The sequence below is a fragment of the Hippocampus guttulatus genome, chromosome 4, assembly GCF_054856545.1.
Source record: "Hippocampus guttulatus isolate MCC_2025c chromosome 4, RoL_Hgut_1.0, whole genome shotgun sequence".
In the NCBI taxonomy this organism is placed as follows: Eukaryota; Metazoa; Chordata; class Actinopteri; order Syngnathiformes; family Syngnathidae; genus Hippocampus; species Hippocampus guttulatus.
The window spans coordinates 17,691,526-17,717,187 of NC_141264.1; the positions used below are offsets into that span (position 1 = coordinate 17,691,526).

General features: G+C 39.3%; 3 protein-coding genes across 8 annotated transcripts; 1 reads left to right on the plus strand and 2 right to left on the minus strand.

Moving 5' to 3' along the window:
- The first annotated feature begins 566 nt into the window (after positions 1–566).
- On the plus strand, positions 567–11,719 carry LOC147206299 (uncharacterized). 2 transcript variants are annotated; one of them, XM_086109594.1, is made up of 7 exons: positions 621–655; positions 7,672–7,897; positions 7,978–8,134; positions 8,396–8,977; positions 9,827–9,985; positions 11,032–11,133; positions 11,217–11,719. In XM_086109594.1, exons 2-7 carry the CDS (start codon positions 7,863–7,865, stop codon positions 11,349–11,351), a joined length of 1,170 nt encoding a protein of 389 aa, XP_085965720.1. In that variant the 5' UTR covers positions 621–655; positions 7,672–7,862; the 3' UTR covers positions 11,352–11,719. The 2 variants fall into 2 exon arrangements, with proteins under 2 accessions (XP_085965721.1, XP_085965720.1); XM_086109595.1 differs by lacking the exon at positions 7,672–7,897 and having other exon boundaries at positions 567–655.
- A 1-nt stretch (position 11,720) lies between these two features.
- On the minus strand, positions 11,721–21,716 carry LOC147206300 (protein regulator of cytokinesis 1-like). 5 transcript variants are annotated; one of them, XM_086109590.1, is made up of 14 exons: positions 21,580–21,716; positions 20,842–20,974; positions 20,616–20,738; positions 16,433–16,663; positions 16,194–16,364; positions 15,968–16,117; positions 15,730–15,877; positions 14,657–14,793; positions 14,480–14,575; positions 13,981–14,127; positions 13,786–13,896; positions 13,593–13,697; positions 13,355–13,513; positions 11,721–12,077 (listed from the first exon to the last, which is right to left on the minus strand). In XM_086109590.1, exons 1-14 carry the CDS (start codon positions 21,588–21,590, stop codon positions 12,006–12,008), a joined length of 1,794 nt encoding a protein of 597 aa, XP_085965716.1. In that variant the 5' UTR covers positions 21,591–21,716; the 3' UTR covers positions 11,721–12,005. The 5 variants fall into 5 exon arrangements, with proteins under 5 accessions (XP_085965716.1, XP_085965719.1, XP_085965717.1 ...); XM_086109593.1 differs by having other exon boundaries at positions 13,416–13,480; positions 16,433–16,666; XM_086109591.1 differs by having other exon boundaries at positions 13,355–13,480; positions 16,433–16,666.
- Positions 21,717–22,198: 482 nt separating this feature from the next.
- spi1a (Spi-1 proto-oncogene a) lies at positions 22,199–25,454 on the minus strand. Its single transcript, XM_086110172.1, has 5 exons — positions 25,319–25,454; positions 24,767–24,860; positions 24,535–24,704; positions 23,205–23,370; positions 22,199–22,913 (listed from the first exon to the last, which is right to left on the minus strand). Exons 1-5 carry the CDS (start codon positions 25,340–25,342, stop codon positions 22,603–22,605), a joined length of 765 nt encoding a protein of 254 aa, XP_085966298.1. The 5' UTR covers positions 25,343–25,454; the 3' UTR covers positions 22,199–22,602.
- Positions 25,455–25,662: the final 208 nt, after the last annotated feature.

The following is a 25,662-nucleotide window of genomic DNA, read 5'->3' on the forward strand; positions in this document are numbered from 1 at the left end:
TAGCCTGTTGGAAGCACTACCGCCATGGGAAACCCTTTAAAGAAAATAAAGTAGAGCGATTAAATATAATAATTTCGGATGGAATTGAAAGTCAGTGCTTTTGCTAGTGGTTGTTAGGCGATCATAAATGTCAGGGCTCCAACGGTTCACCTTGTGCGTGTGGCAGACAGACAGAAGATTGTGTTCCGTTTGTGTGTTGGCACCTTGATGTAATCTGTTAATCTGCGGAAAGTGGTGTCCTTGTTTTTCTCCCTCAAATATAACCTTAATCCACCTTCAAATCTGTATCAAAACAACCACAGTACCATTTTAAAACGGCTTTGAATATGCATAATGGAAGTGTGATTGTGCAATAATGTTAGAAGTAACAAGTGAACGAATAATAACTCTTTTACTGTGCAATAGTGGAGCGAGTATCTGCCCCTTTTTATTCTAATTTCCATATTTGGAATTATTATACAAAAGAAAAAAAACACCTCTCATTCAGCCTTCTGGTCGTGATTTCAAATTTTGTGTGACGTTATTTGGTAAACAAGCTCTGCGCTAATGCGGTTTAGTCAGGTTTAGACCACGTGACCACGCCGGTGTTCGCCAGTCACTGAACACACTCGCCAGTTCGTCTTCATCCCGTTTGAGGCCAAAACACCTGACGGAGGTAAGTGCTGAAAAGCAAACATAAACCCAAACCCGAGTTTAAAAAGGCGACTTTGAAAAACGAATCCGAGTTTAAAACCTTATTTTTAAGCACTAACCCGAGTTTTAAACCCTACTTTGAAACCCAAACCCAAGTTAAAAACCTTAATTTGAAACTCCAACCTCAGTTGAAAACCCTAATTTGAAACCCCAAAACCAGTTAAAAAAAAACGAATTTTAAACCCTAACCCTGATTTAAAACTACGTTGAAACCCTAGCCTAGCCCAAGTTTAAAACCCTATTTTGAAATTCAAATTAAAACCGTACGTTGTAACCCTTAATTAGTTTAAAACCCTAACCCTACCCAGTCAGCAAAATTGGTCTGGCCCAGCTCTGGGGCATTACACTCGGCCCACATACCTCAACGAATGACGGTCCTGCAGTGGCCCACGTCTGGCATCCATGATGTGGGCCGCATTCGGCCCAGATCTGAGCCGCATTGTAAAACCATATCTGGCCCTACTCCGGCCCGACGCTGGGCCAGAACAGGTTCCTGATATCAGCCTGAATTCAACCTCAACTAAGCCACATCTTTCATGAGCCATATTTGACCCACATAAAAAAAAAAGTCTCAAAAACGACTGTTATAAAAATGTTTATTGTCATAATTTGTGAACCTCACATATAACTCCACATACACTGTAAAAATGCACTTTTCTTTATTTAACAGTGAACACAAAGTCCAAATTGGGATACAGTTTACTCTTGAACGGTATTTTTCTGTCCATCAAATTGTTGCGCTCTCCATGTCCTCTTTTCTTCTCATGCTCTCCTTCCTGTCACCACCCCGATCAGGAGCCAGATGTAGCCATCTTTTAAATGTGACATCAATTTCCTGGTTTGAGGCCCAAGATGTTAGGCTGTTAGGTCTCACAGCGGCTGTAAGAACTGTAAGAAAACAAGAATGGACAGTGTGTTAGGAAAACAAACATTTGTACATGTCATGAACAATGAATGGTCAGTAAAAATAACCCCTGAAATTTCTTATAATAATAATAATAATAATACATTTCATTTATAAGCGTCTTTCAAGACACTCTAGGACACTTTACAACCAAAACTAAACTAGGTGTGACGCTGTGGGGCGGAATATTTGCCACCAAAAACTAAACGTGAATAACTTTTAAATAGTTTATACTGAATTTGAATTACGTGAATTGAATGTCAGTGTCTCAGATAATGGATGGATTTGTATATTTTACTCTGAATCATATTGAATAACTGAATCTGAATTGTACAATCTGAATTTGAAACGATACTTTTTTTTCTTTGAAACTGTATTTGATCCACACTGAAAATTAAATTCTGTTTATTTTCATATTCAGCCTTACAAATACAAAACGACGTTTTTTTTCAATGTCAGATTTTGTTTTTGAATTGAGGTACTAAGTTTTAAATTAACTTTATGGTCAAGTATGAAGTATCCGGTTTGAATTGCAGCAAACGGAAACAAAATTAATTTAATTGTATTTCAGTGCAGAAAGGGTTCTTTTTGGCAGCACCTCTGACTGTTCAATCACCTACATTTTCACAAGTGATGTGTCGGTCGCGAACGAGCAGGTGTTTTTAGCCGAAAAAAACGACCATGTATAGTCAGGCGTTTTTAGCCGAAAAAAACGACCATGTGTAGTAAGGCGTTTTTCGACGAAAAAAACGACCATGAATAGTAAGGTGTTTTTAGCCAAAAAATACGACCATGAATAGTAAGGCGTTTTAACAAAAAAAACAACGACCATGTAAGGTGTTTTTAGCCGAAAAAAACGACCATGTATAGTAAGGCGTTTTTAGCTGGAAAAAAAAAACGACCATGTATAGTAATGCGTTTTTAGCTGAAAAAAAAAACGACCATGTATAGTAATGCGTTTTTAGACGTAAAAAAACACCATGTATAATAAGGTGTTTTTCAACGAAAAAAAAAGACCATGTATAGTAAGGCGTTTTTGGCCGAAAAAAAACGACCATGTGTAGTAAGGCGTTTTTCGACGAAAAAAAACGACCATGAATAGTAAGGTGTTTTTAGCCGAAAAAAACGACCATGTATAGTAAGGCGTTTTTTAGCCGAAAAAAACGACCATGTATAGTAAGCCGTTTTTAGCTGGAAAAAAAAACGACCATGTATAGTAATGCGTTTTTAGACGTAAAAAAACACCATGTATAATAAGGTGTTTTTCAACGAAAAAAAAAAGACCATGTATAGTAAGGCGTTTTTGGCCGAAAAAAAACGACCATGAATAGTAAGGTGTTTTTAGCCGAAAAAAACGACCATGTATAGTAAGGCGTTTTAGACGAAAAGAACAACCATGTATAGTAAAGCGATTTTAGCCGAAAAAAATGATCATGTATAGTAAGGCATTTTAACTCGAAAAAAACGACCACGTATAGTAAGGTGTTTTGAGCCGAAAAAAAACGACCATGTATAGTAAGGCATTTTAACTCGAAAAAAATGACCATGTATAGGAAGGCGTTTTTAGCTGAAAAAAATGACCATGTATAGTAAGGCATTTTAACTCGAAAAAAACGACTATGTATAGGAAGGCGTTTTTAGCGGAAAAAAAAACGACCATGTATAGTAAGGGGTTTTTCGCCGAAAAAAAACGACCATGAATAGTAAGGCGTTTTTAGCGGGGAAAAAAGGACCATGTATCGTAAGGCGTTTTTAAACGAAAAAACAACCATGTATAGGAAGGCGTTTTTAGACAAAAAAAACAACCACGTATAGTCAGGCGTTTTTAGCCGAAAAAAATGACCATGTATAGTAAGGCGTTTTTAGACGAAAAAAAACGACCATGGATAGTAAGAGGTTTTTCCACGAAAAAATACAACCATGTATAGAAAGGCGTTTTTAGCCGAAAAAAAACAACCATGTATAGTAAGGCGTTTTTAGCCGAAAAAGATGACCATGTAAAGTATATAGTAAGGCGTTTTTAGCCGGAAAAAAAAACGACCATGAATATAGTCAGCCGTTTTTAGCCACAAATCATGACCATGTGTCGTAAGGCGTTTTTAGCCGAAAAAAACGACCATGTGTAGTAAGGCCTTTTTAGTCGAAAACCCCCCCACTATGTTTAGTAAGGCCTTTTTAGCCCAAAAAAAACGACCATGTACAATAAGGCGTTTTAACACAAAAAAAAACGAACATGTCTAGTTCGCCGTTTTTAGCCAAAAATCACGACCACGTGTCGTAAGGCGTTTTTAGCCGAAAAAAACCCGACAATGTATTGTAAGGCGTTTTTATCGGAAAAAAAGGACCATGTATAGTAAAGTGTTATCAGGGTTTTTTTTACGGCTAAAAACGCCAAAGTGCACATGGTCGTTTTTTTCGGCTAAAAACGCCTTACTATACATGGTCGTTTTTTTTTCGTCTAAAAACGCCTTGCTATACATGGTCGCTATTTTCGTCTAAAAACGCCTTACTATACATGGTCATTTTTTTTCGTCTAAAAACGCCTTACTATACATGGTCATTTTTTTTCGTCTAAAAACGCCTTGCTATACATGGTCGTTATTTTCGTCGAAAAACGCCTTACTATACATGATCGGTTTTTTTTTTTAGTTGAAATGCCTTACTATACATGGTCGTTTTTTTCGGCTAAAAACGTCTTACTATACATAGTCATTTTTTTCGGCTAAAAACGGCTTTCTATACGTGGTTGTTTTTTTCGGCTAAAAACACCTTACTATACGTGGTGGTTTTTTTTGGTTAAAAACACCTTACTATACATGGTCATTTTTTTCGGCGAAAAACGCCTTACTATTTATGGTCCTTTTTTTCGGCTAAAAACACCTTACTATACATGGTCGGTTTTGTCGGCTCAAAACACCTTACTATACATGGTCGTTTTTTTCGTCTAAAAACGCCTTTTTATATATGGTCGTTTTTTTTGTTTTGGCTAAAAACACCTTACTATACATGGTCGGGGGTTTTTTTCGGCTAAAAACACCTTACTACACATGGTCGTTTTTTTCGGCTAAAAACGCCTTATTATACATGGTTGTTCTTTTTGGCTAAAAACACCTTTCTGTAAATGGTTGTTTTTTTGGGCTAAAAACACCTTACTATACATGGTCATTTTTTTCGTCGAAAAATGCCTTACTATACATGATAGTTTTTTTTGTCTAAAAATGCCTTACTATACATGGTCCTTTTTTTGGTCTAAAAACGCCTTGCTATACATGGTCGTATTTTTGTCGAAAAACGCCTTACTGTACATGGTCGTTTTTTTGGGTTAAAACACCTTACAATACATGGCCTTTTTTTTTCGGCTAAAAACGCCTTACTCTACATCGTCGTTTTTTTGTGGTTAAAAAGCCTTACTATACATGATCGGTTTTTTTTTGCTAAAAACGCCTTCCTATCCATGGTCGGTTTTTTTTTTCGGCTAAAAAAGCCTTACTATACATGATTGTTTTTTTTTGCTAAAAACGCCTTCCTATCCATGGTCGGGGGTTTTTTTCCGGCGAAAAACGCCTTCCTATACATGGTCGTTTTTTTTCGGCTTAAAATGCCCTCCTATACATGGTTGTTTTTTTCAGGTTAAAATGCTTTACGATACATGGTCGTTTTTTTTTCGGCTAAAAATGCCTTACTAATAAACATGGTCGTTTTTTTTCGGCTAAAAACGCCTTCCTATTTATGGTCCTTTTTTTCGGCTAAAAACGCCTTACTATACATGGTCTTTTTTTGGTCTAAAAATGCCTTACCGTACATGGTCGTTTTTTTCGGCTAAAAACGCCTTACTACACATGGTCGGTTTTTTTCAAGTTAAAATGCCTTACTAAACATGGTCCTTTTTTTCGGCTAAAAACGCCTTACTATACATGGTCGTTTTTTTTTTTCGGCTAAAAACGCCTTCCTATTTATGGTCCTTTTTTTCGGCTAAAAACGCCTTACTATACATGGTCGTTTTTTGGTCTAAAAACACCTTACTATACATGGTCATTTTTTTCGTCAAAAAACGCCTTACTATACATGGTCGTTTTTTTTGTCTAAAAACGCCTTGCTATACATGGTCGTATTTTTGTCGAAAAACGCCTTACTATACATGGTGGTTTTTTTTGTCTAAAAACGCCTTACTCTACATGGTCGTTTTTTGGGGATTTGAAAAGCCTTACTATACATGTTTGTTTTTTTTGGCTAAAAACGCCTTCCTATGCATGGTCGTTTTTTTTTTTTCCGCTAAAAACTCCTTCCTATACATGGTAGGTTTTTTTTCGGCTTAAAATGCCCTCCTATACATGGTTGTTTTTTTTCGGGTTAAAATGCCTTCCTATTTATGGTCCTTTTTTTCGGCTAAAAACGCCTTACTACACATGGTCGTTTTTTTTCCCCGAGTTAAAATGCCTTACTAAACATGGTCCCTTTTTTCGGCTAAAAACGCCTTACTATACATGGTTGTTTTTTTGGTCTAAAAACGCCTTACTTTACATGGTCGTTTTCTTTCGGATAAAAACGCCTTACTATTTATCGTCCTTTTTTTCGGCTAAAAACGCCTTACTATATATACATGGTCATTTTTTTCGTCTAAAAACACCTTACTATATGTGGTCGTTTTTTTTCGTCTAAAAACGCCTTACTATACATGGTCGTTTTTTTTTGGGCTCAAAACACCTTACTATACATGGTCATTTTTATCGTCGAAAAACGCCTTACTATACATGGTCGTTTTATTTGGCTCAAAACACCTTACTATACATGGTCATTTCTTTCGTCGAAAAACGCCTTACTATACATGGTCATTTTTTTCGGCTGAAACGCCTTACTTATACTGTACATGGTCTTTTTTTGGTCGAAAAACGCCCTACTATACATGGTCGTTTTTTTCGGCTAAAAACGCCTAACTATACATGGTCATTTTTTTCGTCTAAAAACACCTTACTATACGTGGTCGTTTTTTTTCGTCTAAGAACGCCTTACTATACATGGTCGTTTTTTTTCCGGCTCAAAACACCTTACTATACATAGTCATTTTTATCGTCGAAAAACGCCTTACTATACATGGTCTTTTTTTTCGGCTGAAACGCCTTACTAATACTGTACATGGTCTTTTTTTGGTCGAAAAACGCCCTACTATACATGGTCCTTTTTTTGTTTTGGCCAAAATACACCTTACTTTACATGGTCGGGGGGGTTTTCGGCTAAAAACGCCTTACTACACATGGTCGTTTTTTTCGGCTAAAATGCCTTTCTGTACATGGTTGTTTTTTTCGGCTAAAAACTTCTTACTATACATCACTGGTGTCAAACTCATTTCACATGGTGGGCCACATACGGCCTCGGTAGATGTCAAGTGGGCCGGACCATTAAAATGATTCCATACTTTGCTATAAACAACCAAAACAATATGTCTTTCCTTTGTTTTGGCAAAGCACAAGAACATTTGGAAAATGTTGAAATTTAATGAACATGTCTTTTACAAAACATTTCATGAAGCACCTTACATTTCTTTCAACAAATGTGCAATTTACTTTTATCATTCACATATATGCATTGCAACTGATCCCATTGATTGTACAAACTTCAACAAGTAATTGGGATTGAAAAATATAGTAATGCACTTTCTGATTAAACAAGATTTATAAAGAAAGGAAGTTTTAAACCATTTACACGTGCATGTAAAATCTAAATGTAATCCCTGCCTACACCTTACAAACTAAGGAGAGTGCTATTAAATGTGAGAGTGCTATTGATAGCGTCTGCTGACATGGGTCTGTATCAGTGATGGACTGAGGCTTCTGTTGTCTTCTTCTCTGGTCAAAACAGTGTCCCCTAGCGGATACTCAATAAATTGCAACTTACTAAAAATATTTATGCATTTTTTCATTTTTAAATTATCCTGTGGGCCTGATTTAACCTCGCGCGCGTGTGTGTGTGTGTGTGTGTGTGTGTGTGTGTGTGTGTGATGAATGGAATTCCGCATCGGTGTGCAATTGTAAAACAAGGCTGTGTGTTGAAAAAATAAATCTGAAACTGCATTATAGGGTGGCTCAATACTGGCTGGCCATGTACGGGCCGGAGTTGTAAATTGATTTCTGGCCCAAATACTTCACTCCACAACTGGCCCTCATCTGGTTTGCCAGAGTCAAGCCAGTGCCTCCTTTGCCGCTCCTGGGCCGTGTTCGGCCCACATGCATTATGCCAGTGCCGACTCAAGGCCAGCTGTGCCAGCTTCATGCCGAATTCGGGCCAGATGCCTTTGCTGACTGGGTAGTTTAAAACTCTACTTTGAAACATTGACCTTGTACACACAAGAATGTCCCCATATTTGTGTTTTTCCACCAACACAGTTCTGACCAAAATTCACATTTTTGGAGGGAGCCGATGAGCACTCTGGAAGATATCCCATTTGGAACGCCACTGGGTTCACTGGGGCAGGATGTGTGCTTGATGACGCCTCCTGACATCTCTGTGCCCGACTGTCTTCGGATAATGCAGGAAACTCAGGTCATGTCTCGCTCCCGGGCATACCCGAGCCATTTTACATTCGCAATAACCGCCTCAAATAGAATAGTGCTCACGTTTGATTGACACCTGCAGAGAGTTATTTTAGTGTCACTGACCAACAGACTATATATATACACAAACACACGCGCACACACACACACACACACACACACACACAGAAGGTAAAACTGGTATCACTTTAAAAACTGTATCCCTCTTTTTGCTTTGTGGTGACGATGTTTCAACGTTTTCCTTGTGCAGTACTGCTTCAATCTGGAGAAGCTAATATTAACAGGCCAGCATCCCGCCGACCAGGCTCCATCCTGTCCTCCCTACTGGCTGATGATCTGCAGTCCTCATGAGCGCCGCCGAGCCCCTCACGGGCCCAACGACCCTTGGACCTCCTCCAAACCTTGTCGCCGCAGTCGCAGCTTGAACTCGTCGGACATCCACTGGTCGCACCAATGCTCGCACGGCTTCCACAGATCCGACTCGGGCGAAGAAGACGGCTACTGCGAGGACAACGAAGGCTCGTCCCCTGAAGACAGTTCTCAGGAGCACACCGCTGGTCGAGAGCGGCCCCGCAGCACCGCCCCCTCCAGGGTCAAAGACGTGCACCTCGGTCTTCCCGCTCTGTGCCGCCGGGCCGAGTTGTCAGCGAATAGTCACAGAGGTGCCTTGGCATCTGCTGAGCGCAGCGGCACCATGAAGAGGCAGCGTGCACAGAGTGCTATGGGCAGATTGCACCCCCAAAACAATTCATCAGCCGGGGCGCATCCTGGAAGGCTGCAGCAGCAACGACCCTCCTCCGCTGGCCCCGTCATCAAAAACCGCAGGCAAAAGGTGGGCTTCTTTTACCCTCCCTCCGAAAATCGCTCTTACCTGAAGACGTGGCAAAGGTACGACTGTGGCTCTCATAGAAGTACTGATTCAACTCCTGGACAGAGGTGAATGTATTACCGTATTGGCCCGAATATAAGATGGCCCTGATTATAAGACGACCCCCTCTTTTTCAAGACTCAAGTTTAAAAAAATACTTTTTGAACACCAAATTAATTTTTATACAGAATAATTACAGTACATCTGAAACAAATGATTATAACAATATATTTGAGAGAAAAAGCATGTTATTTTGCCTCAATCAAATCTAAAGGGCAATCACATTCGTCAATGAATGGCTTATGGTTTTTGAAATGTAAATTACATCATAACTTCTCCTCAGCTGCCGGTTAACCTGGCCGATCTTTGACCCACTTTTCTCCAGATTGTCACTACGTTTCTCCATTTTCTGTTATCTCTTCTATTATTTTCTTCTCTTTTCCTTCTTACCGCTATTTTTTATTTTTCTTCTTCGTGCTACCGCTATTTTTATTTTTATTCTTCGTGGCAGGGGTTCACTTTGGCCTGGGGAGTCAAGTTCAGCATTCGCTTCATTGATATCTGGCGCCATCTAACGTCGTAAATGGGTATACTGTCTAGACCCCGAATATAAGAACGACCCCCACTTTTTCAGTCTTATTTCAATGCAATAAACACTGTCTTATATTCGGGCCAAAACGGTAATCGTACAGACTCTCAACTGTACTTCAGTCATAAAAGCAAGCAAATAAGATCTCAGATACCTCGGTACCACTCGGCGTTGTGGTAATTGTTGTGTAAGTAATTGTTCATCTTCATGTGGATGCTCATCAGGCCTTCAGGACCGGAGGTTTCCTTGATTCAGCCACGGAGCTCCTGTCCGCTCTCAGCCAAGAAGAGAGGGAGTTGCTGGAGGCCGTCACTGACAACGGGTACCCGTTACGTACGGCGATCTTGGCTCTGCAGAAGACCGGATACAACAGTCCAGACAAGGTAGAATATATCTCGCCGTCGTCGCTGCAGCAAATTTGTTCTGTAAATCGGTGTTCATAAAATGTTGCTTTGTCAAAGTGGACTATAAATACTGTACACGGCACTTGGATTGGCTCTCAATAGCAAGATTCTTAAAGTGAACAAAAACTTGGAACGACAACGGAAATTGAAAATTTCAAAAAATCATGCACTTAAAATAAAAAAAACGTAAATACTTATAAAAGAACTAAAACTAACAAACTACATCCTACAATGATTAACTACAACTACAGTAATAGTGAAAGTGTCCTTTCTTTTAATCCGTGTGAATTTTTGTCATACATAAGCTTTCGAGGTTCATTTGAAATTTTTATTCATATATTTATTTTATTTCTGTATGCCCAGACAGACCAAGGAAGGTGAAACAGCTGTTTGCAAATTGTTTACTTTACTTTACTACACAAAACACTCAACAAATACTTCGGTTTTTACAAAGAAAAACGAAACCCTGCAATTTTGAAAAAATAAAAACTAACAAATCTGCTTTGAAAACGAATTAAAATTAAGTGCCTTTTCAAAACAAAAAGTCAAAATGAAATCAAAATAAGGAAAATCCCAAAAGTAATCTAACCTTGCTCAATAGTGTCCACATGACACGGAAAGACTGCATCTTTGTATTCATAGACATGCATTGAATCTGTACGTGTTGCATATTGTACGTAAATACCAATTCATCACTTGATACTTTTTTGTCTGTTTTTGTTCCTTGAAAAAGACCCTGTTGTAAATTAGAAAAAATTATACAGGACAAAGAAGAGGAAAACAGTCAAATGTTCTGCCAGTAAACTCTCTCTTTGTTGCTGTGTTAGGGGACCAAAAAATAAGTCCATTTATAAATTATGTTTTCGAAAATAATTGGCCGGTTAATCAACTATCAATGCTTTCCTGACAAATATCATAATTGGCATCGGCCTTAAAAAAAAAAAAAATCCATATCGATTGGGCCCTGCTTGTTATGTCTACTCCATTCACAGCCCCGAATTAAACACAAAGCACTCTTTTAACAGCTCTTAAAATACCTGACAGCCTGCAATCATCTGTGCGAGTTGGGCTACGATGAAGCTCAAGTGGAGGAAGCCTTGGAGATGTTCCAGAATTGTGAGAGCAAGGTGCTTCCCTCTTGGGTTTTTATCCCTTCAGTGAATACAAAACCGGAATGATCCGACAGTCACGGTTGCGATTCCGATTTCAGGCTGCCGAGTTCCTGCTCCTCCTGACTCAGTTCAACGAGATGGGCTTCCAACAAAGCGCAATCAAAGAAGTGCTGCTTGTTCATGAAAATCATCGGGAAAGGGCTCTTGAAGAACTCATGACCCGCATGACTTGAACGGAACACGTAGGCAACTGGTGTCGGACTGAAGGTTTGATTTGGCTTTGAATTTGTCTTTACATTGAAGTAATTTAGATTTTTTTTTGGGGTGGGGGTGGAACAAATCCCTGGTTAATGTCAAATGAAAAAAACTCCCTTGACTTTTGATTCCAAAACTATTCAGCCATCTATCGTGTACGTAATTGTGCAATGGGGTGATTTTAAATTTACTGTAATGTATGTTTCAGTCATAACTATGATGTGTCCTGTGATTTAAAAAAAAAAAAAAGTTTGACACTTCTGATGTAGAGAACTATAACATCTGAGATGACCAGATTTGAAACCTCTGATGCTATAAAAAAAACATAATAAACAGTAAGACGTAAGTAAGTTTAAACATTTATTTACAGAAAGATTTGAGAAAGGTGAAGTGACAAAAAAAGGGAATGCATAAAAAAAGGACACTAAAAAGCCAATACATGTGCACACACACATTGACCTGCCACAAAAATACACACCGTCGCCCCAGGAGTGACAATGAAATAAGCCTGAGTAAAAATGAAGAATCCAAATGTTCGTATATTTGGAAAGCATTTAACATTTTTGGTTTGGGGGGGAAAAAATGCATTAGAAAAGTTTCTCCACACATACAGCAGAGCTGGAAGACTTTGGTCACTGTTGACTGACAGTAGAGTTGAGCAGGCCGGACTTCACATTCGATTTGGAAGCCTTGGACAAGTCCCGCTGAGACAAAAGAGCAAAGTTCATTCAGTTCTTGTAAACAGGAGCATGCATGAAATGTTTTTCTGACAACACCGTGACATCCTATTCAGAATAAGTTGGTAGAAATGAGTTGGTGCTTTTTGAGAACGTTTGGATTCATTTAAATATAAATGAAGCATTATTTAATGCCACAACCGGAAGGACAACATATGGAGAAAACAACCACTGACAATTAACTAGTTTGCTTGTTGAGTGTTACGTTGACACTTCAGCAGTACTTTGAAGTAGGGCTGGATGATTAATCGAAATTTAAACCGTGGTTTTGATGTGGAGTGCTGCCGATCTTTAAAAATATTCGTTGGCGGGAGGGATTGTAATGCACAGAACCGCTTGATGTGTTTACAAGTTGCCAATGTTGCTTACTAACAAGGTTGTAGCATGTAATTCTGCTACCCTTGAGTGTGATTACACCGATTAACGACACCTAGTCGGAGTTGACTGTAAAACTAAACAACAGAAATGATTGCCCATATTGTGTATTTAGATACAAAACATGCTTTCTTTTTAAAATATGGCGAGCGCTAATGCTAAGGTCAATTCAATCCCCAACGGGAAATTAGCATAGACTATGGGAATATTTCTTTATTCACACACAAACTCAGTGGAAACACACACGCGTAAACTAACACTAATCATAGGTAGAAATACTCCTCCATCTGTGTGTGTGTGGGGGGGGGGGCGACCAACCCCCCCCCCCAAACAATTCAATCGCAACGCACTGTTCTCATTACGCGTATACTCCATCCTTGAGCGGCACAATACTGCCCCCGAGAGGTCAACAGGCGTAGGAACAGCCGATATCTCAGGTCGAGCTCAGTAAGTCCCAGGACTTGTGGAAATAACGCAAGATAAAATAACCACGATAAAGAGATAAGTTCATGCTAATTCAAGACTTCAACGAATGCAAAGATGCAAGGCATCAAAAGGTGCGGATGTAGCAGAATGGAAATTCAAGAGGCTTGAATTTCACATGAAATTGACACGGTCATTTTTATACTGGACAAAAAGAATTGAGTAATTGAAGTATGCAATGTTTCGAAACCAATTCATTGGTTAAATAATCGTGATTTAAATCTCATTCAAAATAATTGTTATAATTATTTTGTCCATTATCATCCAACCCTACTATGAAACATAACTTGAAGGGAAATAGTGTTTTTTCCATTTAGGGTCCCAGCATTGCCACCATATAACAGGTGTCGGTTACGTGCAAAACCAACATGTTAAACTGCATTTACCGCAAATTCCGAATAGGAGCCAGCGACGGCATTAAAGGTGCAATCTTGAGTATCCTGAGACCTGAGTGCACCACATGGAGTATTTCGGGGAAGGTTTTCCTTGTTGCGCTCAAGTGCGCGGGTGACCTTTGAGTGCCCGGGGGTTCGCAGGCCAAGACCCTACAAGTTGAAAGGACTGTTGTACACAAACACAGCGCAGAACTTGTGTCACGTGACAGCAAACCGCAATGAACCGTACCTTACTGGCAGACAGAGGTGGCCTCTGTATGGAAGACTGGCACATAGTTCCCCCAAAGCCTGAACCGAGGAAGCTGACTGGCGTGGAGATGGTCGACGTTCCCATCTGCAGAAAACATAAGAGCAATACATTTTTTTATTTTTTTTTGGGTTCCACTTAACCGCAATCATTCATGCCAGAAATACAAAGTGACCTTTCTTTGTTTGCCTGGCGTGCCGTTTCCGACGATGCGTCTTTTGGATGGCGTCCTCACAGCAGTTCCGTACAACATGTCCTCCTGAGTCTGTCTACTCTTCTTCAGTTGCTGAAAAAAGAAATGACAAAAATTAAACAAACAACGCATGCCGATGAAGATTTGACAAAACGTTTGGTTCAAGCTTTCGCATACCCGTTCCATTTTCTCTTTCTCCTTCTCGCTGTGGTGCTGCTCCCACTGCTGCTGCACATAATCCAGAAACTTCTGTCCATTGACAAAGAACTCTTTGCCTTGCTCTTGCTCCCAAGAATCTATTTGGGCCTTCAGAGTCTTTTCAAGCTGGCGACAGAAAATAGTCAGAAATATTTGATTTGACAAAACATGTACATTGAGGCCGTCAAACTCATTACTCTGTTGCGAGAGGTAAAGTCACCCACGGTTGAGATCTTGTTTGAATTTAATTGAATGCAACTTTATTGTCAAATGTGCTGTATGTATGTGTAACATACAGCACAGATGAAATTTCTTCCCTCTCGACATAAAACAAGACCCATTGTGGTCTCATAATGGGGAAAAAATCATCTATAGTTTTGGACTCGAGTACATTTCAGGCGTTTAACTTTTGCAGGAGTTGAATCAGTTCTGCTACTTTTCCCCAAGCATCTGTACTTGTTCTACTTTTACACAGTACCTTGGGCAAACTTTTCTGCAGGTCACTTCGCTGCTTCTCCTCCTTCAAAAGGTTCCCACCTCTGTTGTTGAATCTGGACATATCATTAGCTTTCCTCTGAAATGAGAAATGACATCCACATGAACAACCATCACCCAAAAGATGTCGACAGTCCTTCCAAATATGCGATGTACTCACTTCCAGTTCCAAATACACGGCCCAGTTCTCCTGCCATTTTGTGACGCCTTCAAACAGTTCTTTATGGTCTTCAAAGTAGCTCTTCAAAGTGTTGACTTCTGCCTCGTGCAGGTTGAGAAGCTCCTCGGTGAAGTCCTCTGCATGCACAAACACACACTGACAATTGCTCCACCCACCGGAAACTATTAGGCACACAAAAGGAATGGCACCTCTCTTTTTGATCGACAATGTCATTTCACAATTATTGTGGTTGTAGCTTGAATTGCACTGACAGACACTTGGAGGTGTTTCCTAATACTTTGGCACTCATATTAAAAGGGACACTTGGAAGGCCTGAACATTGGCACTGAAATAATAGAATTGTATGTAATATGTGTCAGCACTACAATTCACCCCCCCCAAAAAAAGAATCAGAAGTGATACAACAGGAAAAAAGTGCATTTTGAATTTGGGTAGAGACCGGGCATAGATTCCAGACATTTAGCAACGCTAAGGTTTTGCTAGACTCCATGTCGGCAGGGAGGCAGCCATGGATATTAGCTCCTGCTAGCTCCCGTGGCTAACAACGCTGCATGCAGCTTGGCGGCTAAACAGACCAGCTTCGCTGAACGAGATCAGCTTCTTAACCAGCCAGACATGGGGCTCCGTGTCACAGACGGACGCCGTCCAGGCGGCCGAGATGGTCCGTGCCCGCTGCTAGTAAGGCAGCCAGGAGCACGAGTTTCAAAGAACATGACCAGTTAAGTGTTTGGGGATCATAGCTTATGGCAGATTTACAGTTTCATATAGGCAATTATAAGACTATTTATTTGGGATGCGGCGGCAGCAGTTCGCATTATCCGCGGCAGTGCTCCGTCCCAATTCCCTTTGAAAAGTGGGGGAATTATTGTACAGATGGAACGTGTGACCCAGCTATCCACTTGACATGACATCGTCCATGTGTGCCTATTATTGTGGCCTATAAGCGTGCATGCATAGCGACTCCATCTCTCCCCATATCTTTTATCATGCATATCTACGTGTTTATTGCATAGTTGCAGGAAAGATTGCGCCAGCAAAGGAAATCTAGTTACCGTCATGATAATGAAGAAAAGCCTGGCGCTGTTCTTGACTGTAGAAGCACGTTTCCCAGTAAAGCGAGATCTCATTCCTGACGGCCTCTATGACACTTTTCATACTCTGGAGTTTGAGCAGTTCAAGACGCTGGACCTCAGCCTGGAGCTAGAGCCAATGAATACAAGCATAAATATATTGTATATATGACACATTGCCGCAGGGTGACATTCTTTTTAATGGATTACAATTTCTTACTGCTTCAATGTTGCTCTTCTTGGACTTGATCATGTGCTCGGACAAATTCTCTCTCTCCTGCAGGGGGATCTTCAGCCTGTCCCACAGTTCCCGAGCTTTAGTGCGAAGCGCTGTGCACAGCACCTCATTCTCCACCTTGCGCTCTCGCAGCTGGTACAGGTTACGGTCACCGGTGTTATGATGTAAGACATTGATGGGCCAATTTATCCAGATCGAATGAAGTCACCTGGCTAAGGAGTTGTTTCAGCGCGCCGATGTTGTCAGTGGAGAGACAGAAGGCCTCCTCGTTCTCGTACATCACGTCCTTTTCAAAAGCAGTCTCAGCCTGACGCTCCAGATCATCCATGCATGCGATTATCTCCTTCTTGACACTCACAAATTCTTCGTGACGACGGTCCTGAAAACAAAAGCCCAGTAAAAAAAAGTGCGAGCAAACCATTAATTGAAAAAATAAAATATCGACACCTTTTCCTCGGTGAGGGCATCAACATGGGCACGGTAGTCATCTAGTTGCTTCAGGGATGGAACTGACTCGCGGTCGATGCTGAAGGGGGTGGTGCACATGATGTCACATAGTTCGCGGTCTTTGCCGACAAGACTTTTGAGGTTGTCCATTCTTTGCCTCTTCTGCTCTTTCATCTGCTCCAGACGAGTGCGGTTGTTCTTCTCCAGCTGCAACATAGTGCAGCCCTCTTCCTCCTCCACACACACCCACAAACAGAACATTAATTCTTAGGGTTCAACTGATAACTAATCAGTCAGCTGAATTTAAAGTCAGATATAAGCTCTCTCCAAAATAATCACAAACTGATGGAGTTTTGCTGTTGAAATGTTGATACATTAAAGAGCAAATGCTGTTTTGTCGCTGTGTGCCCACTAGATAGAGCTCTGGCTCAATTGAAATCCAATATGCATGTTGTGATTGCGAGGAAACATTGATATGTTTTGAAATCGCGAGGGAGCCGGGAGACAGCGAGCCTGAGGGAGCCAGGAGGCAGCCAGCCAGCGAGCGTGAGGGAGTCGGCGACGACCGCAAGGGAGCCAGCGACCACGAGGGACCCAGGAGACGTCCAGCCAGCAACCGCGAGGGAGCCAGTGATGACGGCGAGAGAGCGAGCGACGACAGCGAGGGAATCAACGACGACCGCGTGGGAGCGGGAAATTCACATCCCAAAAACATGGACTTCCAACCCTTTGAAGATATTGACTATAAGCCATTCGATCCCGAGAACAATTTGGACCCAGACAACAACTTCTTCCAGAACAAACAAAGGGTAACAAACTCTGACTATTACCTGGATGAACAATTCAACACTAATATAAAATTGGAAAATGCACTTTCAGTAATACACTTAAACAGTAGAAGTCTCTATAAAAACTTCACAAAAATCAAAGAATACCTGACTAAATTCAATAAATTTAAAATAATTGCCATATCAGAAACTTGGCTTGATGAAGATAAAACAACTGAAATGCAAATAGAAGGTTATGAAATGTTTGCAACTAATAGGGAAAACAAAAAAGGAGGGGGGGTTGCAATATATGTAGACAAAGCACTTAAATGCAGTAAAATCGAGAGATTGACAAACACAATAGAAAACCTAATGGAATGTCTAACCATTGAAATACATAATAAAAAGGCATCAAATATCATCATAAGTTGCATCTATAGGACACCAGGATCATGTATTGACACATTCAATAAAAAACTAACAGATATGCTCAGTTACAACAACGATAAGAAAACACGAATAATATGTGGTGACTTTAACATTGACTTATTAAACCCAAATGGACACAAAAAAACAACCGACTTCATAAATACTATGTACAGCAACAGCTTTTTCCCAGTAATCCTGAAACCTAGCAGAATAACAGTTGACACGGCCACATTAATAGATAACATATTTATAAATAAGATTGACCATAAAATGGAAAGTGGACTTCTCATTAATGACATAAGTGACCACCTACCTGTTTTTGCAGTTTTTCATAATTATTTTGATAGAAAAGCTAAGTCAACAACTCACATAACAGAAATAAGACTAAGAACCCAACGCTCCACCGACGCCTTTAAGCAAGACCTAGAAAAACAAAACTGGACCGAGGTCTACTCAAACGAAGACCCAAATACAGCGTTTGAAGTATTTCAGTCTACCATAATCTCCTTATATGATAAACATTTTCCATTAACTAAAGTCTCCAAAAAGTATAAAGACCCAAGTAAGCCATGGATAACGAAAGGCATAGAAAACGCATGTAAAAAGAAAAACAATTTATATAAATTGTTTTTAAAATTGAGAACTGAAGAAGCAGAAAAAAATATAAGACCTATAAAAATAAACTAGTAAATATTATAAGAACCAGTAAAAGAGATCATTACCATGCACTATTAGAGCAGAATAAAAGTAACACACAAGAAATATGGAAGATACTTAACCAAGTAATCAGAAATAGTCCTAAAAAAATGGATTATCCAGAGTATTTTATCAAAGGCAAAAATACTATTTTGGAAAAAACTGCAGAAATAGCAACTGAATTTAATGAGTATTTTGTCAACATCGGCAGTAACCTAGCAAAACAAATTACTGATCCAACAAACTTGTTTGAAATAGATAGATATGTAGAAAAAAACTCCTCCACGATGTTCCTTACTGCTGTAAAACAAGAAGAAGTATCAAATATTATAAAAACTTTTAAAAATAAAAAGTCAACTGATTGCTTTAATATTGACATGACAATAATAAAGCAGATTATAGAATATGTAGTGCGACCTTTCACGCACATATGCAACCTGTCATTCAAAGCTGGTATCTTTCCATCAAAAATGAAAATTGCTAAAGTTATTCCAATCTATAAAAGTGGAGAAAGACATCGGTTTACAAATTATAGACCAATATCACTACTACCACAATTTTCAAAAATATTAGAAAAACTATTTTCTCGCAGACTTGATAGCTTTATACAAAAGCATGCGCTGTTAAGTGAGAATCAATATAGCTTCAGGGAAAAACGGACCACCTCAATGGCAGTTATGGAGTTTGTGGAAGCAATAGCCACTAATATAGACAACAAAGAATTTACTGTTGGGGTTTTCCTAGATCTAAAAAAAGCTTTTGACACAATAGATCACAGTATATTATTGAAAAAACTAGAAAGATATGGCATTAGAGGTGTATCTTATAAATGGATAAAAAGTTATTTAGAAAACAGATATCAGTACGTGCAACTCAACAATAAAAAAACGAATCAACTGAAAATCACTCACGGAGTTCCTCAGGGGTCAGTGCTTGGTCCAAAACTATTCATCTTATATATAAATGATATCTGCAAGGTCTCAAAACAATTTAAATGTGTCCTATTTGCTGATGATACAACTTTCTACTGTTCTGGAATAAATCTGAAACAGCTCCTGACAACCGTAGAAAACGAATTAAACAAATTAAAAAACTGGTTCGACAGAAATAAATTGTCACTTAACCTGAAAAAATCGAAGTTAATTGTTTTTGGCACAAGACCAATCAAACACCAAGCTAAAATTATGGTAAACTCAATTGAGATAGAAAGAGCATATGAAACCAAGTTTCTCGGATTAGTAATAGACTCAAAACTATGTTGGAAGCCACATATCGATAACGTAAAAAGAAAAATAGCCAAAACCGTAGGGATCCTCTACAAAACCAAGGAAGTGCTAAATAAGAGATCTTTGTACACATTATACACTTCATTATTATTACCATATATGACCTACTGTGTGGAAATATGGGGAAATGCCTGCAAAACAAACACACTCCCTATTCTCAACCTACAAAAAAAAGCAATTCGAATTATTAATAGATCAAAATATACGGAACCCACAAATCCACTATTTATCAAATTAAATACGATGAAATTTTATGACCTGGTTGACTTTAAAATTGCCCAATTAATGTACAAAGCACACAATAACCTGCTCTGCCAAAACATTCAGAAGTTTTTCGAAATTCGAGAAAGCAGCTATGATTTAAGAGGTACCAACTTATTCAAAAAACTCAAAACAAGAACAAACATCAAGCAAAGAAGTGTATCTATCAAAGGTGTTAATCTGTGGAATAATCTCGAAACGGACCTGAAAATGAGTAAATCGCTTGCTGAGTTCAAAAACAAATTCAAAAAAATAGTACAAACAACCTACATCAATCAGAGTTAAAATGATAAATTCAAAACATTAAATATACTGATAAATCAGAACTAAGTTGATAAATAGAGAAAGGTATATAAATATCCATTATGAATACAAGAGAAAATTGACACAAGAGTGTCAAGGTGTGGAAGTATATAATCCCGATACAAACCAAAAGTTGTAAAAATATCACGGTTAAGGGTAAAGTATGAGCCTTAATGGAGACTTCTTTCTTCTTACTTTTTTCTTTTCTGATTGATATAAAAATGATTTATTAGATACAATCACATAACGGGGTAGGACTAGATACGTTTTTTACTTCTTCCTACTCCCTTGAACATAATAACTGTGTTGAATGAAGATTGATTTCTTTTTTTACTTTTTTTATCTACCTTATTTTCTGTCAAATTATTACTGTATATATGTTTTATGTTCAATAAACAAACAAACAAACAAACAAAACAAAATCCACCAATCATAACGTACCTCAGAGGGGGGCATCTGAAGTTCACTGCACAGTAGATGAAGTTCTTTGCGGTAGGATTCAATGTTTTTCATGACTCGCTTTTTGAGCTCCTCTTCTTCAACTATCATTAAGTCCAGCATACCCTGCAGTGCACATGAAAATCCAGACATAGCAGACAAAGAGACAGAGTCAGTCAGCCATCAACTACCGAGAGAAACTGTCAAGCACTTATTGCAGTGATTTTACTTTGATGTGCCTGTGAACCACATTAGTTCTCTGGAGGCGTTGATCCTCTGAAATTCCCATTTCTTCCCATATATCCCGTAACTTGCCCAGAGCTCTGTTGAGGTAGGCAACAGACTCCGCAGCATGGACTTCACTGCAAGACAAGTAGACAAACAGAGTGTTTCTCATGCAAGTGGCAAGTTGCTTCTAATCGCCATTTCCTTTGAATGTTTTATTTTAACTCTGCGTTTTGTCATTTGCTGGTTTGTCTTATATTTTCACTGATCCTGCTTATATGTTGACATTCTTTGACGGTTATTTCTTTGACTTGAAAAAACTAAAACATGTTGCCAGTCATACAACAGAATAATAGAGGGATGTTCGACTAAACAGGCTCAGATTTACCGAGTAAATCGAGACAAGCTCATCATAAACTAATGTATTTATTATTTTTTTGTGACACTTTTGTTTGGTTGTGCCGTTAGATTTTTCGAGTGTCGAATACGTGCTTTGGCTCACTAAAGGTTGCGAACAAAGCGCTACTATACGGCGAAGCTAACACCAATGAGCTATTGACGCGATGTTGACGATGCGGTAGCCGAGCTGTAATAAGAATTTTGATTCAAAATCACGAGCATTAACGAGGGCCCATTAGCGACATTGGCTCAAGGTTAGCCCAATACGGTCGTCAAATAAAAAGGCCCAACTCGCTACTTTTGCTACGACAGCACTTGAACTAATTACAGATGAGATACCTACCTCACTCTCATGTTACCAAAGCAGACTATTCCCAAAAACTAACGTCCACACCGTGTAATTTCGTGTCAAACCGCAGCACTTTTCGTAAGTGTGGGTATCGGCCACCGTCTCCTTTTGGCTACCAGCTCGTTTATCGATTCCAGTTGATGTTTGAAATTTGCCACGACAGGACGCGTGCACTCTGATTGGCTGAGAACGATGACGTCATTCCAAAAGACTTCCGCCCTCAGTTCACGTGTTACATGTTTAAATGTTTAAGTAAGAATGTAATCTTTATTTTGTTTATTTTAAATATATCAGCATGTAGGGAAGAAATTTCATCTGTGCTGTATGTTACACATACGTACAGCATACACATACATGTAAATATGAAATTGAACTAAATATCTGATCGTGTGTGTGCGTGTGCGCGCGCGCGCGCGTGTGTGTGCGCGTGTGGGCCCGCGTGCGTGTGCACTCTTGACTGCAATGCACATTGATGAGTTGCTTCCGGTTTGTTTGCTGATATGTGGCCTGTAAATAGCTAGCGACAAATTCAGGGTGTACCCACAGTCAGCTGGGAAAAGCTCCAGCTCCACCGTGACCCTCATGAGAAAAAAAATGCTGGAGAAAATAAATGGATGGTTATACATGGTTGCAATCCATTTTATTTTGTTTTCAAAGGCATCTTCACTCAAACTTTATTTTCAAGGAACACCAGCCCACCACATGACCCCCTTGATGTATGAAGGTTAAAAACTTTATTGATTGGAGCCACAAAACTCATGTATTTACATTATTTGTCCCCTGGCGTCAAATGATGAAATTAAACGATTTGGAAAATGTAGCAAATGTCGCACAGGAAGCAAATAAATAGTAATGAAATTGCAAACCGCACAATACCTCATGGAGAGTATAAAACGACTTTGTTTTCCAGTTGTTTTCCACAAAACAACGTTGTTTTATGGAGAGTATAAAACAACTTTGTTTTATATTCTCCATAAAACAACGTTGTTTTATACTCTCCATGAGGTATTTTCTTCATTAGTTACAGTACTGTTGTGAATAGAGGTTCCTCAGAACTTCTTCACTGAACTGGTAAGTCAGCTTCTTTTTCACCTTTTGAATCTCACCGGTTTTACCATAGTTCCTCAGAGCACGAGCCATTTTTTGGTAGGTCATTTTTTTGCGATTTCCTTTTTGGACTCCCCAGTGACTGGCCAGGGCTTCTTTGTGTTTAGTGGAGAACTGGAAAATGCCCTTTTCCTGGTCCACCCACCAGATGGAATCACTCATGTCGCCGCTTCTCAACAAGTCCAAGAGAAATTGATACAAGCGGATTTTCCTCTTGGCATCTACGGTGCAATGATGGATTAATTATTAATACGATGACACACATTTAGGAACTATTGAATTTCTTTCGTTTAAAGTCAAGTCACATTTTTCTATACAATAAATTCTATGTGCCCTCATTAGGCTAAACACGATATTCTGATTAATATTCCATCGAAGGATGCTGATATTTTATGCAGTACCGCCCCCTGCTGGCTGCTGAAATTGACAGTACTGTATCGTGAGCATGACGTGTGACCGACCAACCCCAGAAAACAGGTGAGCCGGTGAAAATTTCTGAGTATGATCCTCACTTGTGTCTCTCTTGATGGAGGGCAGATTGTGGTATTCAGACGCGTCCTCACTTTCTGATACCTCAAGTGGGGGGCTGACACCTCTTTGTTCCTCTTCAGAATAGTACTGGACAGACGAGACTGGGCTTTGGTACTGATAGTACAGTGAAGAAGTGTAGTTTGGAATCTTCAAGACAAAATGTAAACATGTTGTAGGTTCATACAAAGAAGTATAGGCCAATTGTGAGTTTGTTTAGTCATGCAAAAAGAGGATGTAAGTAAATGACATCTCATTTGGTGGTTTTCCTTGACACAAATGTCAGTTTGAAACAATTGACAATATTTTTTTATGTCCATCAGGCTAGCTCAACATTCCCGGAAAATATTTCACTCAATCAGCAATCTCTGTGGGACCTTTTTTTTCCTTTAGTCAAACTTTTTTTTTTTGTAGCAAAGCCTAGTGTGAGTGCTTTCATCTTATCAAGATTTCATAGGGTAAATGCGTCATGTGAGAGTGAAAATAGCAGCAATGTCATGTTGACGCAGTGGTCTGTCATCAAATACACTCACCCACACTGCATGAATCACATCTTGAACTAAGCTAATATTAAAAATTCAGTGATTAACAAAATTGTATATATATATATAGATTTTTTTTTCTCTCTCTTTGTAGAGTCCGAACACCAGACAATGCAATGGCCCTGGAATCAGTGTTTTTATTAGGGCTCAACCAATATATATTTTTACTAGCCTTGTTGGAATGCCATTATCTTTATCTTCTGATGTTGTAATGTGTAAAAAAAAAAAAGAAAGAAAAAGAAAAAGAACCCCCCCCGATTTTTGCCGATTTTAATCGTTAACACCAACCGTTTAAATTGAATGGCCAATTAATTGGGCCCTACTTTTTAATTGTTATTCTCTATCGAGTTTTTCGGGGACTACGCATGCCTGAAAACTCAAATATATTACCAAGTGTGTGTCCTACAGAATAAGCAGTGGCCGCCGAAAAGTCCGCTTTTTTCACTGATTATGTCAATTTGTGAGGAAATCGAGGTGATGTCATCATTTCGGCATTTATACTTTGTGTTTGGTGGTATGCTGTGAGATTTTTCTATTGTAAAATGGACGCCTTGGCTCAATAAATGTTGCGAAACCCGCTTGATGGACGATACTGAACTAAACTGCAAAGCCTTTTGGCCAACACAATCTAATCTCGGAAAAGGTAAAATCTCCAGTTCACATCCATGCAGATCCTGGACCAGTATAATAATAATAATAATTCAAAAAAGCAAAAAACAATGGAAACAACGGCACCTACAGTCTAATGACAATTAAAAAAAACAGGCCTCACTTGTGGCAGACACGAGAGAGGTGGCTCCAGGTGAAGATGACCGTCAGCGCTGTAACAGTAAGGTTGAATTTGTGCTGGAGCCAGACACTGAAGCTCTGTTAAATGACTCGACGGAAAATGGTCAAAGTCTGCAGGCTGGATATGCTCTGAGTGGTAACTCCATCTGTAGTCTAAGAATCAGCACACATTTGGCTCGGAGCCATGCGACGATCGTCTCAAATCATCGTCTTACCTTCATAAACGTCCCCCACGTTAGTGAGGTAAGGGTACAACTCCGCCGGAGCTCGATAACTCTCTGACTCACTTTGAATAATTTCCTCAGAGGCCTTTGGTGAGAGGAAGTATGCAATTGTGCAAAAAAATCTTCATTAGATTGATCGTAGATAGAAAGTAGTTTCATCAGTGCTGCAATGACCAAACATACAGTATGTGCCTGCCATGTGGTGACCTCCGCTTGCACTACATGTGTTACAAACTGTGTAAATACAGCAGTTTTGCTCGTACTGTATGTGAATTTCGCATCCATTCCGAAGCCTTGAAAAGTGTTATCTGAAATATACAGACAAAATGTATAACACAGCAATGTAAAGTTTCAAAAAAGCTGTCTCTGAAGCCTGAATGGAACAGAACCTACCTACCTACAGTATATAATGTATAACATTCTCAAGTCTTATATACAAAAAAAAAAGACAAAGTCCTCGTGCGCTGCAAAGGCAATGAACAGCTGAAATAGCCGTTTCCCGCACGCGTGTGGACAGAGAACGACAAAAGAATAAACACTTACAGGTGGTATGACAAAGCCTTCCATTGTGTATCATTTGACTATTGAAGCAGTTCATAAATGATAACTTTGTCTTCTGCTGCCTCCGTGACAATGTGACATGCACACAGTAACTTGAGCAGACAAACAGGAACCGAGAGTGACCTCACATGCCCACGGTCTCAACAGCCAATTGTCTAATTCAAATGTCCACCTCTGCTTCCCCACCGGCGGCTAATTTAGCAACATATCTCAAGTATTTACATGTATGTCCACTTCATCATGATTCATATTTCAGTATCTCTTTCTCTCTTCTATCAACACCAAAAAAAAAGTACTAAATAGGATGTATTATTTGTGTACTGGTA

Coding starts and splice junctions, on each gene's coding strand:
- LOC147206299 (XM_086109594.1), top strand. CDS start 7,863: ATGCCGAATTCGGGCCAGATGCCTTTGCTGACTGG. Junction 9,986..11,031: donor GATACAACAGTCCAGACAAG/GTAGAATATATC, acceptor CTCTTTTAACAG/CTCTTAAAATACCTGACAGC. Junction 11,134..11,216: donor TCCAGAATTGTGAGAGCAAG/GTGCTTCCCTCT, acceptor TTCCGATTTCAG/GCTGCCGAGTTCCTGCTCCT.
- LOC147206300 (XM_086109588.1), bottom strand. Junction 16,667..20,615: donor TTCAGATGCCCCCCTCTGAG/GTACGTTATGAT, acceptor GTGTGTGTGGAG/GAGGAAGAGGGCTGCACTAT. Junction 13,514..13,592: donor CACCTCTGTCTGCCAGTAAG/GTACGGTTCATT, acceptor TTCAACTTGTAG/GGTCTTGGCCTGCGAACCCC.
- spi1a (XM_086110172.1), bottom strand. CDS start 25,342: ATGGAAGGCTTTGTCATACCACCT. Junction 24,705..24,766: donor CGTGGGGGACGTTTATGAAG/GTAAGACGATGA, acceptor GCTGATTCTTAG/ACTACAGATGGAGTTACCAC. Junction 23,371..24,534: donor CTCTCTCGTGTCTGCCACAA/GTGAGGCCTGTT, acceptor TTTGTCTTGAAG/ATTCCAAACTACACTTCTTC.